This window comes from Emydura macquarii, unplaced genomic scaffold (assembly GCF_026122565.2).
Source record: "Emydura macquarii macquarii isolate MOO-44397 ecotype Brisbane River unplaced genomic scaffold, CSIRO-AGI_Emac_v2 contig_3603, whole genome shotgun sequence".
NCBI lineage: Eukaryota > Metazoa > Chordata > Testudines > Chelidae > Emydura > Emydura macquarii.
In genome coordinates, this window is record NW_027133740.1 from 7,601,798 (window position 1) to 7,615,566 (window position 13,769).

The 13,769-nt window shown below is 42.1% G+C and overlaps 1 protein-coding gene across 12 annotated transcripts in view; it reads left to right on the forward strand.

The window, feature by feature from the left end:
- TNIK (TRAF2 and NCK interacting kinase) overlaps nt 1–13,769 on the forward strand; it is a 279,439-nt gene that overhangs the window by 188,743 nt on the left and 76,927 nt on the right. For all 12 annotated transcript variants that reach the window (XM_067536582.1, XM_067536587.1, XM_067536590.1 and 9 more), the window contains 3 exons: nt 8,301–8,476; nt 10,773–10,839; nt 12,058–12,262. In XM_067536582.1, coding sequence (XP_067392683.1) covers nt 8,301–8,476; nt 10,773–10,839; nt 12,058–12,262 — 448 coding nt within the window. The remainder of the gene's footprint in view (nt 1–8,300; nt 8,477–10,772; nt 10,840–12,057; nt 12,263–13,769) is intronic.

Here is a 13,769-nt window from a genome sequence, read left to right on the forward strand (position 1 = left end):
GGAGTCCTGTCACTTAGTGGGGGTGGGGTGAGAGAAATAGAGAGCGAGAGAACGGCCACTTCCCGCTGAATGCTAGGGATAGAGGGGGAGAATGCTTCCATTTAGTGTTAGAGGCATGGAGTTAGAGGAAAAAGTGCTAGAATTTCTGCCTTTAATCTCTTAGTGCTGAGAACACAGGAAAGAGGGTGCATAGTTAAAGGTATGTTTTGAAGAAAAGTGGGGTCCAAGTGGCAGTGTTTCTAGGGTACGTCTGTGCTGTTGTGAGTGGTCATTAGAATTCCTTGATAGAACTTAGATTGAAACCAGCATCCAAAGAGCACCAAGCCCTCTAAAACACACACAGGGGCCCGGCAATAATTTTGTCGTCTTCATCAGCAGCTGGCTGGGTCTTAGTGCAATGCCAATGTCAGACAGAGTTTTCTTACCACTCTCTTACCACAGTGGTTATTCAGAAGTCTGCAGGATGCTGGGGTTGTATGAAGTGATGATCTTTGAACTGCTGCAGGGTGCTGGGGTTGTATGAAGTGATGATCTTTGAACTGCAGACTCTTGAGCAACTTTCTTTTGATACCTGAAGTTATCCAGCCACAGAAAGGAGTTCAGATTCTGTATTCTGATGAGCCACCTGTCTTCCTCCCACTTACACCTTGGGTAGTTCTGCACTGCCATTGGAACTGTGATTGCAGTGCATGTGGACATATGGAGCTACCTTTCATCTAGCTATCTGGGGAACCAACAGCAATGAAGTTGTTGCAGCACAGGTTAGTCACCCAGGCACAAGTCTTCCAGGAAGTCTGGGAATGTACTTGGATGGCTAGCCCATACTGCAGGCTGGGCTACACTTTCACTGGTATCGGTACTCATGCTAACTAGATCAGGTCTGCCTCAGATACGTCTACACATGCAGCAATCACATTTCTGACTGCTGGGTAAACAGACCTTTTGAGTTTGCTGTTACTGCATAAGGTAGATTGCAGGATGTAAGCGAGAGGGTTTATGTTACATTGTTTATTCATCAAAGGCTACGTTTGCACTACAAGCTAGGGATGTGATTCCCTGGCTCTTGTACACATACTCACAGTAGCTTGATCAGAGCTAGCGCACCTATAAATAGCAGGGTAGCCACAATAGCAGCAGAGGTGTGACTGAGCCATGCCAAATTCATACCCACTGGTTTATACTCTGCACAGCTCCGCCGTGCCTCCATTGTTCCTGTCTGTGCCACCGCAGCTACATCGCTGTTTATACGTGCACTAACGCTCATCCAGCTCCCGCAAATGTGCATATGTGAGCATGGGAATTGCATCCCTATCTCACAGTGTGAACGTAGCCAAAGGCAATCTGAACCTTCAGACAAAAAGAAAGCAGCTGAAGAAAGAAAGTACTGAACAACTCGCCCTTTTTTCTCCCCTTTAAGGTAACATTGAACATCAGCGGGAGTTTCATTTTGTTTGCTGTTCTGATAAGTTGCAGTTGTGTCCCTGGAGCATTTTAATGCATCTTGAACAAGCCAGAGTTGTGCTATACATAGCTGTTCACTCATATTCCAGCTAACTGTCTTACTGTTGCTATAGCCCAGCTCTCACTGTCTTTATGTTCAGAAAGTTGAAGGGATGCAATAATTGTTCAGCTCATGAGTAGGGAAGGGCCAGAACTAACGCTGCAGATCTAAACGTCCTTAGACTTTAGGCTTGTCTAGACTTAGACTGTTTGCAAATTTGAACCCACTCACCTATCATGCATCTCTCCCCCATTTTTTTCTGATGAGCTGCACTGCCCCCTCCCCCCCCCCTTGGATCCTAATCCCATTGGTCTTTGGAGTGATTGAAATCCACATCTGAATTTTGGGTCCATTTCTACTTGGACAGAAAACTACTTTTCTGAAACTACCATTCAGCTCTGCTGTCATGTTTTCTCCCTCACACCGTTAATCCCTTGCAGTCTCTATCTTGTCTTTCTTTTCTTTTTTGGAGACAAGGGGGAAAGAATGAAAAACTTCTGTGGGGATGGGATGGCTCGAGGGACTTGTAATCTGTTACAGAGCCTTTAACTTCTAGATCATGTGTTCAATTCCAGCCAAGATCTGTGGTTGCCAAGCTCATTATCATCTAATGGCCACTGGATGACCTTTCTAAAATGAAATGGTGGTCTCTGTCCAGTATTTGATAGATGTGTCTATCCTTCCTGACAGTCTGCAGCAAAGGTTGAATGGACATTGAATTCTGTTTACATCCTCTCCGAGTCATAGTTGAAGCACACTTATTGGAGCTGGATCCCTTCTGTGGATAAATAGATGCTTTTAGTCTCCATTTTCTATAGCTCTCTTGTTCTCAAGGAAGCCCAAAGTTATGCAAATACTGCTAGGTTTCGTTATGAATTTGAAACTCAGATGAAGTGCCAGTAGGTTCTCACTTCTGGACCCAACTGCATGCCAAACATGCATTTTAAACTAAATCATCTGCCATTGTTTTAAATGCATGCAATCGGGTGCAAGTCGATGCTTCTGGCTGAGTTTTAGCCCGAGGTTTCGGATCTAATAAAGCAGGACAAAAAGCTATGTATGCAAAACCAAGAAGGATTGAACCCCCAAAACATGCTTGCCTTGCAATGCATCCCCAGAAGGCAATCCCCAGAATGCATCCCCAGAAGGCAATCTGGCATCTTTCACAAGCACTCAAATCACAGGAGAAAAGCAAAATTTAAAAATCCAACTTGCTGGGCGTCAAAGATGAGCAGCTCTCCTCTGTGTTTTGTGCTTTCCACTCCTAGGACGTGTTGTCTTAAATGGGCTTAGGACTGTCAACCTCTCCATATGCACCAATATTGGACTCAACCACATTAAAGCACTGATGTGAAGATCAATTTTTCCATAGGAAGAAAATGACTAACTGGCTGCAAAACCCTTGATGGTTGAAGACGAAGTAGTTAAGTCAGTGAAATCCAGTGATAAGTAGAAAGGATTTGGGATCTTGCCTGCTGTTGCAAATAGAAAAATCCATATAGAAACAGTCTGCCTAGTTTGTTGCTGAACTCCAGCACCTGCTTTTAAAATAGCCCCTTTCTCATTGATGTTAAAGGCTGGCTCCTTGTAATCCTCTTCTCTTCTGCTTCAAATCAGCATGATAGGATTATTTACTTTCTGCCCTTGAAGTTGTTAAGGAAAAGAAGGTTGAATTTTGGGGCTATTGTTTTTGGAAACACTTAGACACGGCAGATCTCTCATTGTTTATGGTATTTGCTCTGTTGTAACACTTTTCAGCCAAGCATCTTGAAAGGCTTTGCGAACATTCATCCGCACAGCCCCTGATCTAGGGAAGTCCTGTTATATCTGTGCATCTCCAGGGGGTAGCTGAGGCATAGTGAGGTTATGGGACTTGCCCCTAGGTGTCACAGCCAATTGGAGACAGAGTAAGGAGTAAAACCCATGCTTTTCTCTGTAACACACACTTTAAGGGGCTGATTGTCCCATTAAAGCAGAGCTCTGAATAGGTTGCAGCAGGAGCTGCCCTATATTATGTAGAGCTCTGGGAGGGATTGTGGTTCCTGGAGCTACTGAGAAGCACAGTGCCTCTTAAATACCTGCAGCCACATGACTGGCCACGTGTCTGCTGGCCATGTCCTCCTCCCCTGCTCCTCTTCTGGGGAGGCTAAGGTCAGTTCTGAGCAGCCCTTGCACTCCGGGGTTCTCAGTGACTGTGACTGATAGTTTTGCCCAGCCCAATTTTGTGAACCACATTCTGGCTTTCCCAGGCCATTTGAATTTGCACAAAGCTCCGTTGGCTCCTGGCAGGCCTATGTCACGTATGCATGAGCACTCGGGAGTGTCAGATGTTTGGGCTTGACTGTCTTTTCTGGAGTCACTTGATCTTATTATGGATTGTGTTCAACACCCCAGCAGCATGCAGCTGTCATGAGGCAGTGCTGTCTCATTCCGCAGGGGGAGGGTTTACTTAGCCAGTGCAGGCAGAGGTTACAACAAGGGGCTGGGAGTCAAGACTCTTAAGTACTATTTTCTAGCTCTGTCACTAGCTCACAATGTGACCTGGAGTGAGCCTCTGTGCCTCAGTTTCCTCATCAGTAATCTAATCTAATATGTAACTCACGGAGTGCTGTGATGTTTAATGAACATGGGTGAAATGCTATGAGTGCTATGGATGAAAGGAACCATAAAAGTGTGAAGTGCTGTATTACCGGGTTATTTCATACATAATGTAATCGGTTATGCATTTCCCCCTCTAATTTGCATTTCTTAGGATCGTAAAAGCATGGTGTCCATGTGTACTCACAAGTATAGACTACTCAGCCTTTCCTTCAGTGTACAGTAATCCTGTATGACTCTCCCCTGTTCACATCCCTTCTTCCACAGAGAGTAAAGGAATGAGGCGAGGGGTAGGTCTGACTGCTGGTGGGTTAGTTAACCGTTAGAAGCTGGAACACATATGTGCCAGACAATCACAGCTGTGTCTGCTCCTGTCATCAGAACATGCCAGTTGCTTGAGATGGAAGGGAGAATCCAATTGGTAATGGAGAAAGAAAGAAAAACTGTAAAGGCATGATCTTAGCACACCGTTGTCAGCCAGGCAGATGTGAGTTCTAGTGTTGTGTAGGTGTTGACTGTTCCTATTATTTAGTAAATGAATCTCTGTGTTCCTGACCAAGTCCCTTAACCTCTTCACCTCATCTTCCCCATCTGTAAAATAGGTTTAATAATTAGAGATGTGCAACATTTGTCTGCTTTGCCTCTGATAACTTAGTACAAACAAGGTCTTTGGATTTGATACACACAGATTCATACACCGAGTTTCACCCTCAGTTTTGTGGTTGAAAGTTTCCGTTGTCTCAAAGTGAAACTCATGTGAAACTGTTGCATTTCACCAGGCTTCCTGCTTGAAACATGCAAAACTGAGAGATGATTTCTGTGGTGGTACAAATCCATCGACTTCCATGGTGATACTTCCAGCAGAGAAACTGGCCCTGAAAAGTTGCATGGTTTAGGTGCTGAATCATAAAGTGTTAAGGAAATGCTTGGTTACTCAAAAAATGCAGCATGTGAGAATATCAGGAGAATTTGTTTAATGTGTTACCTGGAGGGTTCTTAGCAGTTTCCAGAAGAGAGTGGACATTCCATTAGCCCCCTCTTTATCAGAGCTTTACAAATCATTCTTCAGAAAGCTGGGTTTTGTTCTGTATGCTAAGCAGGACTTGCATTGTGACAGAATTTATGGCTACAGCCGGAGCTGTGTGTTGCTGCAGTTCTGTTTCATAGGGAGTGGGGCAGCCGTTCTTTCCCCTTCGATTCTAGTAGGTTCCAGTTCCCAGAATTTCATGTTCAAAAAAATCCAAAAATTCAAAGAGAAACATCTGAAATAGCCAAGTTTTGCCTGATTTAGGATCAAAACCATATGAGAGTGCCAAATTTTTCAGAGTTTCCCCTCGAAATAGAAGCCTGCTAGAAAGGTACACAAGTAGGTTTTGTAAATTTCATTACATGCACAGGCAAATGTTTGAAAAGGACAGGAACAGATGATCTCATGCACACACGCAAAGGGAGGCCACTTTTTAACTGCTGTTGTAAGACTACCTTTCAGACTTAGACTGGCAGCACAAAGTATGTATTTGATTTCCAGTAAAGCATTGAATGTCTCACTAATGCCTGTGCTTATGATATAATTTGACTGTCAATTTGACATTTTTGTGGTATGTAGTGTCAATAGCTAGCTAACTTTCATGTCTGTATTAAAATATTAGTACTACATATAAGCAGACTGGGTAAACAGGATGTACTAATCTAAGGGAATGTACTGCAGCACAAAATCAAATTACAGGCTGCTGGGATTTCATGATCAGTTACATTTAGGCATTTTATATATCTATTAAACCCAATGAAGAGTCAATTAATAACCAATTGGTATTTATTGTACAATAACTGTCCAACACTTACTTTAAATATGTAGTTAAACATGATTCTAGGGGTAGCTCACTTCAGCAGGGGACAGCAAATTACTTTTGCAAAGTTTGTTTTAAGCAAACAGATTCTATAGAACAAAGAGTGCCACTTAGACTAGATGATTTCAGTTGCTCCTGTTGTCCACCGTACCAGACAGTAGAGTCTTTGGCCACATTTCTCAGTGATGATCTAGGCCCTGATCCTGCAATTAGACCTGCCTTGGCAAATCCTCAGTGCTATTTGGCTCCGCATAGATGAAGGGCTCAAATGCCAGCTCAGAGCCTCACTCTCTACTTGAATGCGTGCAAAGAACTGGACTGAATAAAGCTCCCTCTGGAATGCACCAAAAACTTGTTCTGAGGGAGGGTGGATAGGAGAGAGTTGCTCATTGATAAATCTGATGGGGGATTTTTTGGAGCCAGTAGTGTATTTATTTTCACATCCCAATTTGTATGGATTAGTACTTAAAAGTTAAATCACTTTTTAGTCTGACAGTTTAAAAATGAAATCCCTAAAAGCTTATTGTTTTACTGCTCAATGCAATTCTGTAATATCTATTGGCTTTTGACATTAATTTACATTAACGTTCCAGTTTGCTAAAGCAACATATACCATAGTGGTCTGTCAACAACTTTTTCTTGTAAATCCCTATTCTCTTGGGTTTATAATTTGCTGAAATTAGTTCCAGGCAGAACTTTTGATATGCAAAATCCAAGGCCAAGAGAAATTTGTTTTCTAAGATTTGCTTTGGCTGGGGTTTAGTTTAACTCTTTGTAGGGAGGCAGGGAGGAGAAGAGGGGCTAGGCTAAGTCAACACCACCTCGTTCCCACTTTCACCCAGCACAGAGAGAATGGCGCATCATTAATTTTGATCCGTGAATGGGTGGAGGTCGAAGCAGCGTGGATACCTGCTGACAGTGTAGATCTCACAAACATACCATAGTCAAGATGTAATGGCCTATGGGATTAGTGCACACTCTCCAAGCCCTTGGAGGGAGTAAGTGAATGGCAAAGAAGAGCAAGAATGAGTAGGAGATTGTACAAGCTATAAATGTTTAAAAATCTGTTTAATATCAACTGGGTAAATGTAAATCTCTTAGCTTATCCCACTTCACCCCAGAAATCTATGACTGCATACAAAAATGCAGTAATAGATAGTTATAAATAATTAGAAAACACGGATAAAGGGGAACAGTCAACTTGAAAGTTACCTTTACACCGGAAAATGTGGTACCTACCGTTGTTACCCCTAAACTTACTATAACTTTAAGACATTAACGGGGAATCTTTTCATGTTGTTTATTTGGAGCATTTGACAGCACCCGGTGCTCAGTCCAGTTTTGCTGTGGCACTGCTGGTGCACACCCCATGCTGGGCTCTGCAAGAGGGTGGTTACCAGTAACTGCAATTCCAAAGCTGAAACTGAGGAGGCAGTGGCAAGCCTGCCGACGGGGGCAGGGTAAAGGGGGCAATTGCCTAGGGGCCCAGAGATTTTAAAAGGGTCCCAAGCCATGGGCGGTGGGATGAAAGCTTCCTCTTGAGGAGGCTAGCTCCCTGTCCCGCCTCTTCTGCCCATGGCCCCCATCTACAGTCCACCCTACTCAGCTGCATCCCTCCCCACCAGCTAACCTCCCTTTATTGGCTCCCTTTCTCTCTTCCACACCCCCCTTTCCCTGCTTGGCCTCCCCATAGCCACGTCCTCCCCTTCCCTCTCAGCCCCCCCGCCGTCACTCACTGCATCCCCCGTCCCTTCTTAGCCGTTCCCCTGCTGTCACTCGCCCCTTGCATCCCTCCTGTCCTTCCCCGCTTGCCCCCTGCAGCTGCTTGCTGCATCCCTCCTTCACCCTTCCCCACTCAGCCCCTCCTCTGTCACTAGTGGCCTGCGGGAACGGGGGAGTGTGCAAGAGAGGAGGGGGATCGGGCGATGCGGAGGGGAGGACGCAGCGGCGAGTGGGCGGAAGGGGCATGGCCACGGGTGGAAAGGGCAGGGTGGAATTGTTTTGCCCTAGAATTCCTGTTGGTGGCCCTCAGGGGCAGTGGGCAGGAGCATGCACAGAAAGGAAAGGAGGAGGAGAAGTGTGCGCAGACATGCTTGGCGGTGTTGCTTAAAGACCTGCTCGAGAGACCCTTCTCCCCATCAACAGGAGAGCAGAAAAATTAATTCAGGACAAGGCTGTTTAAAGGGCGCATTCCACTGATAATGATTTTTTTTTTAAATGTTCATTTGCCACACACACAATTCAAGTTGGCTGGTCCTTTTAAGTATCCAGAAAATGTCATACATTTTTACTGGACGTAATTCTGGATTCATATGATTTTTTTCTATATGGTTACTTTTTTTTTTCTCTGCTAGGTCTAAAAAATTCCAATCGTTCATTGAGAGCTGTCTAGTGAAGAATCACAGTCAGAGGCCAACAACTGAACAGCTGATGAAGCACCCGTTTATTCGAGACCAGCCTAATGAAAGGCAGGTTCGCATCCAGCTCAAGGACCATATTGATAGGACTAAGAAGAAGCGAGGAGAGAAAGGTTAGTGGAGAAGCAGTATAGGCTAGTATTTATCATATATATTGTGGTAGTACCTGGGACCCCAATCATAAACCAAGGCCCTGCTGTGTTGGACATGGGACAAACACATCCTAGAAAGAGACCAGGCACTAAGGACTGGGCCATGGTGCCATACTGAGATCATACTGTGTTTAGGGGCTGGTCAGAGTTTGAACACCAATTTTATACTAAATTTAGAAACTGATTTATTTAAATGGGTGCCGCCCTGTGGTGCAGACACCCCTTATTTTGAACGAAGGGTAACCAATTTCAATTTTGCTTAAATTAATTCCTCACTCGTTTAAAGTCAAAATATAACATTCTGAATATAGAGTCCACACCAAGGGAGCTGCAGGGATCTACCAAATCAGTTAAATCACAGCTCGAACTGTATGTTAATGAAACCAAAAAGCCATTACTCTTAGAGCTGGTCCAAGTTTTTCATTCATTCATGTTTTTTCAGATGAAAAATGATTTTTGTTTGGGGTCAGGAAATGTCTACTTTCAATTTTCTCGTTTTCCTCAAAAACAAGAACTGAGAAACTTAGGATTTTAGTTTTCAATGAAAACCCAGTAACTTGAATAAAAAGTTCAATGCACAGAATTTTTGTTTTTAATTTTTTCACAGGAACAAAAACCAGCTCTTGGCCAGATCTAATATCTATGATTACTTAGCATCTGATCTTGCACCATTGAAGACAATGGGAGTTTTATCATTCACTTCACTAGGAGCAGTAGCAGGCTCTCCTGCACTATTGTAATGTTGATTCTAAGCACTTTGTGTGTGTGCATTTATAATATGGTGTGTATGTACACATACATACATGCACACACAGAACCCACCAATTCATGCTTTCTTATGTGATGTCTGATTAAACGACATAACACAAATCATATTCATAAACTCTGCAATGGGCTGTACAAATAAATACCAAGTCTGGCCCCGAAGAGTTTACCATAATATTTGTTACAGGAATAACCTATTGAAACAAATACATTTTCAGTGAACTGACTTAAATCATACAGAAATATAGTGAAGTCCTATAAAAGGAAGACTCAATAGATAAACAAACTTATTAAAAGACTGTATTGCCAGTGCTAACGTTTGAATGTGTACTGTATTCTATTTTTGATCTCAATGGCCAAAATTTTTGTAGAATTCAGCCAATTAACACATCACTATTTCTCTGATTTCTTTTAAGCAATATAATTTTTTTCATGCATAAATTCCAGTTCCTGGTTATATATTTTTCAGTAAAATCAAAACAATAAGAGCCACATTCTAGAGAAGTATTAAACATATTTCATCTGGCAAATGAAGGTTGTACCCTAGAGATGGAAAGTAATTGGATAAATGTGAGCTTTTCTTCTGCTATAATTCTTTTCATCCGATAAAGATTCTACATTTCACTTACAGCGCAATAGAAATTGAAGAATGTGGTACAGCATTGTAATTGGGTATTTATGTAGATGCCTTCATTGACTGGGAAATATCAATATGGATATTAATAGGAAAGAGAAAAGTGCATATGTTTAGGAAAAAGGAAGTTTGCCTTCAGAACAATATTTAAATCCAGGTTCAAAGGCTTGTTGCTGTAGAATTCTGCCCTGCACCTTAGCTTTTGTAAGAGTGTTCATGGAGATGAGGTTCAGAAATTGTACTTTACACACTTGTCCTTTGTTTAATGTTATATTTTTATTTTACAAAAGGGTGTTGGCAGTTTCTATCTTTACATCAGCATCTTTCTGCTCTGTTGACATAGATAGAATCATAGACGTGTAGGACTAGAAGGGACCTCGAGAAGTCTTCTAATCTAGTCCCCTTGCACTCAGGGCAGGACTAAGTATTATCTAGACCATCCCTGGCAGGTGTTTGTCTAACCTTTTCTTAAAAATCTCCAATGATGGAGATTCCGCAACCTCCCTAGGCAATATAGTGTGTTGAATCGGGAACACTGTATTCAGAGTTTAAACTGGAACTCCATCCTTAACTAATCGCATTGTGCAAAGAAGTGTATGGCATGCGTCAGACAGGCACTGCATGGTGATTGCTGCATACTTAGGCAAAGCTGAATGCATTAAGCTTTCAACTGAATTTCCATGGTTTTGTGGCCCTCACTTAGACTTTTTGAGCAAAAAACCATGAGAACATTACTGATTTTCCCAGGGTAAAATAAAAGAGGTTTCTTTTCTCACACCACAACTTTCTGGTCTTCAAGCAGCAGCAGCAAAACAAATGAGTCTAGTAAAGGGCACTGACATTCAATTATATTTCTAGATGAAACAGAATATGAGTACAGTGGAAGTGAGGAAGAGGAAGAAGAAAATGACTCTGGAGAGCCCAGGTAAAAATCAGGTGTTCATATCTGCCCTTGTATCTCTCTGACTGTGTACAAAATTGGTTAGGATTATAGGATCATATGAGCTAGAGATGGGAAAAGACCAATTTTATCATTGAGTCTATCCCCTGCAAGGGTGGAATATAGTCCCTCTAATAGATGTCTGGATATTAAATTGATGCTATAGCTCACCTTGGCCAAAAGGCCGAGAAGAAGCGATATCTCATTTTCTTTGCGATTTACAATATAGCATGTTACCCTCACAGGGAAATATTGGTCTCCCTTCACTGGTGGGCATCCGTACATTGATCTCTCAGATGATGATTATTTTATTCTCTTCTTACTTAAAAAGTAAAAACTTAGGGTAAAATAATCACAGCTGTATTTTCTCTTCCATATGATGGTATATGGACAGCTGTGTAATTTGTCTGCTTAGTCATTGGCTTCAATATTCATCAATGTGAAGCTGTCAAGGTCATATCAGCAGTCTCACCTCCTAACATGTATGAATTTCTATCCCTAATCTGCCCAATTTTTAAATGTAAAGATGAACATTTCCATAAAGTCATTTGATCCAGACTCTAAAATTGTTCCTGCTGTTTTTCACGTCTTATATATATAAAACTGAATATGCAAGTGTATTTGCATAAATAAACCAGATTGTTAGAAGTCTAAGTACACCGTTGCTTAGTTAACTAATTTATATGTGTGAAGGAATTTTGCACATGCAAATGTTTATGCTCACAAGAACCTATATATGGGAAACTGCATGTGTGAGAATTTAGGTATGGTAAAATTGTAGGCTCAATAGACTCTGGTTTAGAGACTTATTTAAAAAAATACTTGAGGACATAAATTACTAGTGAGTTTGTGAACAGTGTGAGGACTCATTACATTCTCTTCATGTGAGCTATACCACAAATTCAAGGCTGATCCACCAAAAAGCTTGCTGTCTCCCGAAACCAGGTAAAAAATGTGGCAGCAAAACAACTGCTGCATCTCACCTGGCAAGTATTTGAGCTGTTTGACCTAGTCCATTTGTGATTCTGTGCATTCCTTCACCAGATACTCTCCCAGCACTTCCCTCTGCACATGTTATACAAATAGTTTCAATGGCAAAATGCAAAGCCAAAAGGGAGTTAAACATAGATACACATGCAGAATTTCTCTGTTGGGAGCATAAATACGTGTTTAGAACACCTCTGCTGCTTCTTCCCTCTGAAGCTCAATCCTAAATCTCCCTGGAGAGTCGACACTGAGACGGGATTTCTTGAGGCTTCAGCTAGCAAATAAAGAGCGTTCAGAGGCCCTCAGACGGCAGCAGCTGGAGCAGCAGCAACGAGAGAATGAAGAACACAAGCGGCAACTGCTGGCAGAGCGGCAAAAACGGATTGAGGAGCAGAAGGAGCAAAGGCGAAGGCTAGAGGAGGTAATTGTCCAGGGTCATAAAATGGGCTTTTAAATGACACTGTAATGCATAGTATTTTTTGTAGCAGAACTAAGATACTGATCTCAGCGTGTTTAAAAGGAATATGGTCTAACCTTGCTTGGACAAACACTGATAAACCAAAATGCTTCTCCATTCTGTTCTATATATGGTCTGGTCGTATTCTACTCTCTTCACCAGGCTATCCAAGTGACTGCTCTCTCCTCTGACATTAGTAAGTCTCATTCACTATAATGAACCCTTCATTATAACTAACAGAAAAGAGTCCCCAGAAATATTAGTCATTGGTTAAGTTTTGTTGTAGATGCATTTGTTGTTCGAAGGTCTGTCTCACACTACAATGTTTACCATGTCAGATTGGACCCATGGTCCATCAAATTCATTATCCTTCCTTTTGTAGTGGTCTGTGCCTGATGCTTGAGAGGAAGCTGAAAATCCCTCATAATACGCTTTTCCTCTCTGCGCAGGTCCTCGGTACCACTTCAGTCCCTTTTAAGCCCTGTTTTGAATTCCAGCCCTTGCCAGTTATGCAATGATGTACATGGAGAGGGCATGGCAAATTCCTTTCTGGCTTCTGCATAGATTAGTTTGTCCCAAAGCATTACATTTGATTACCCTGGTCTTAGCATGCTAACTACAAACATTTTGGATCATAAAATGATCCACCCCATTTAGAATACAACTATAGTTGTATTAACTCTGTGGCTCTGAGTTATCAATGAATTTCACAGGCTGACTACACACTGTGTATGAAATATTTCCTTTTGCTTTAAATTGACCAGCCATTAGCTTCACTGAGTGACCCCTTTGTTCTTGGGTTACGGAATGGTCTATGAAAGAGTAGAGGGATTTCACCTGTTTCTACCTTTTGACATGGCTTCATTGTCTGTCTCATCCCCCTGGAGTCATCCTAACAGTCTCATTTAAGGGTCCATACATTAAGAGCAATTAAACTTGGTTTGAAAAGAGGTCACTGCTGGGAGAAAGACTTGCAGCAAATGGGCAATCAGGGCACCCACCCCATTAATTTGAACTAGCCAGGGTGTCTGTTGCATTTAACCTAAATTTCCTTACATTTGCTAGGTTTCTATGCAATGAATAATATACCTCAGGCTAGAAGCTTAGACATGAAAGAATTTCAGACAGCCAATTGTGTGCCGTGTAAGAGCAGTAAGTGGTTCTTCTTCAAGGTGGTTCTGTTAGCCTCCTTCAGGGCTGAAAACAGCAGAAGGGTAAAGCACAAGCTAAGCATTTTCCAGTCTGGTAGATGTGTCATTCTGCAATGTTGTTAGTGTGCAGGATGTTCTGCACTTGATAAATTGAGATCTCTATACTGTTGATGAGTCAAGAGCTCCTTTGAAAAGAGGAATAGGATTGCATACACACAAAAAATCCCTTGCACTATAGTAAGTGATTATCTAAGGAAAGCTGGTTTTGCCTTTGTGTAAATGCATATGGCTGCAAGCAATAGAGAAATGGAACAACAGCA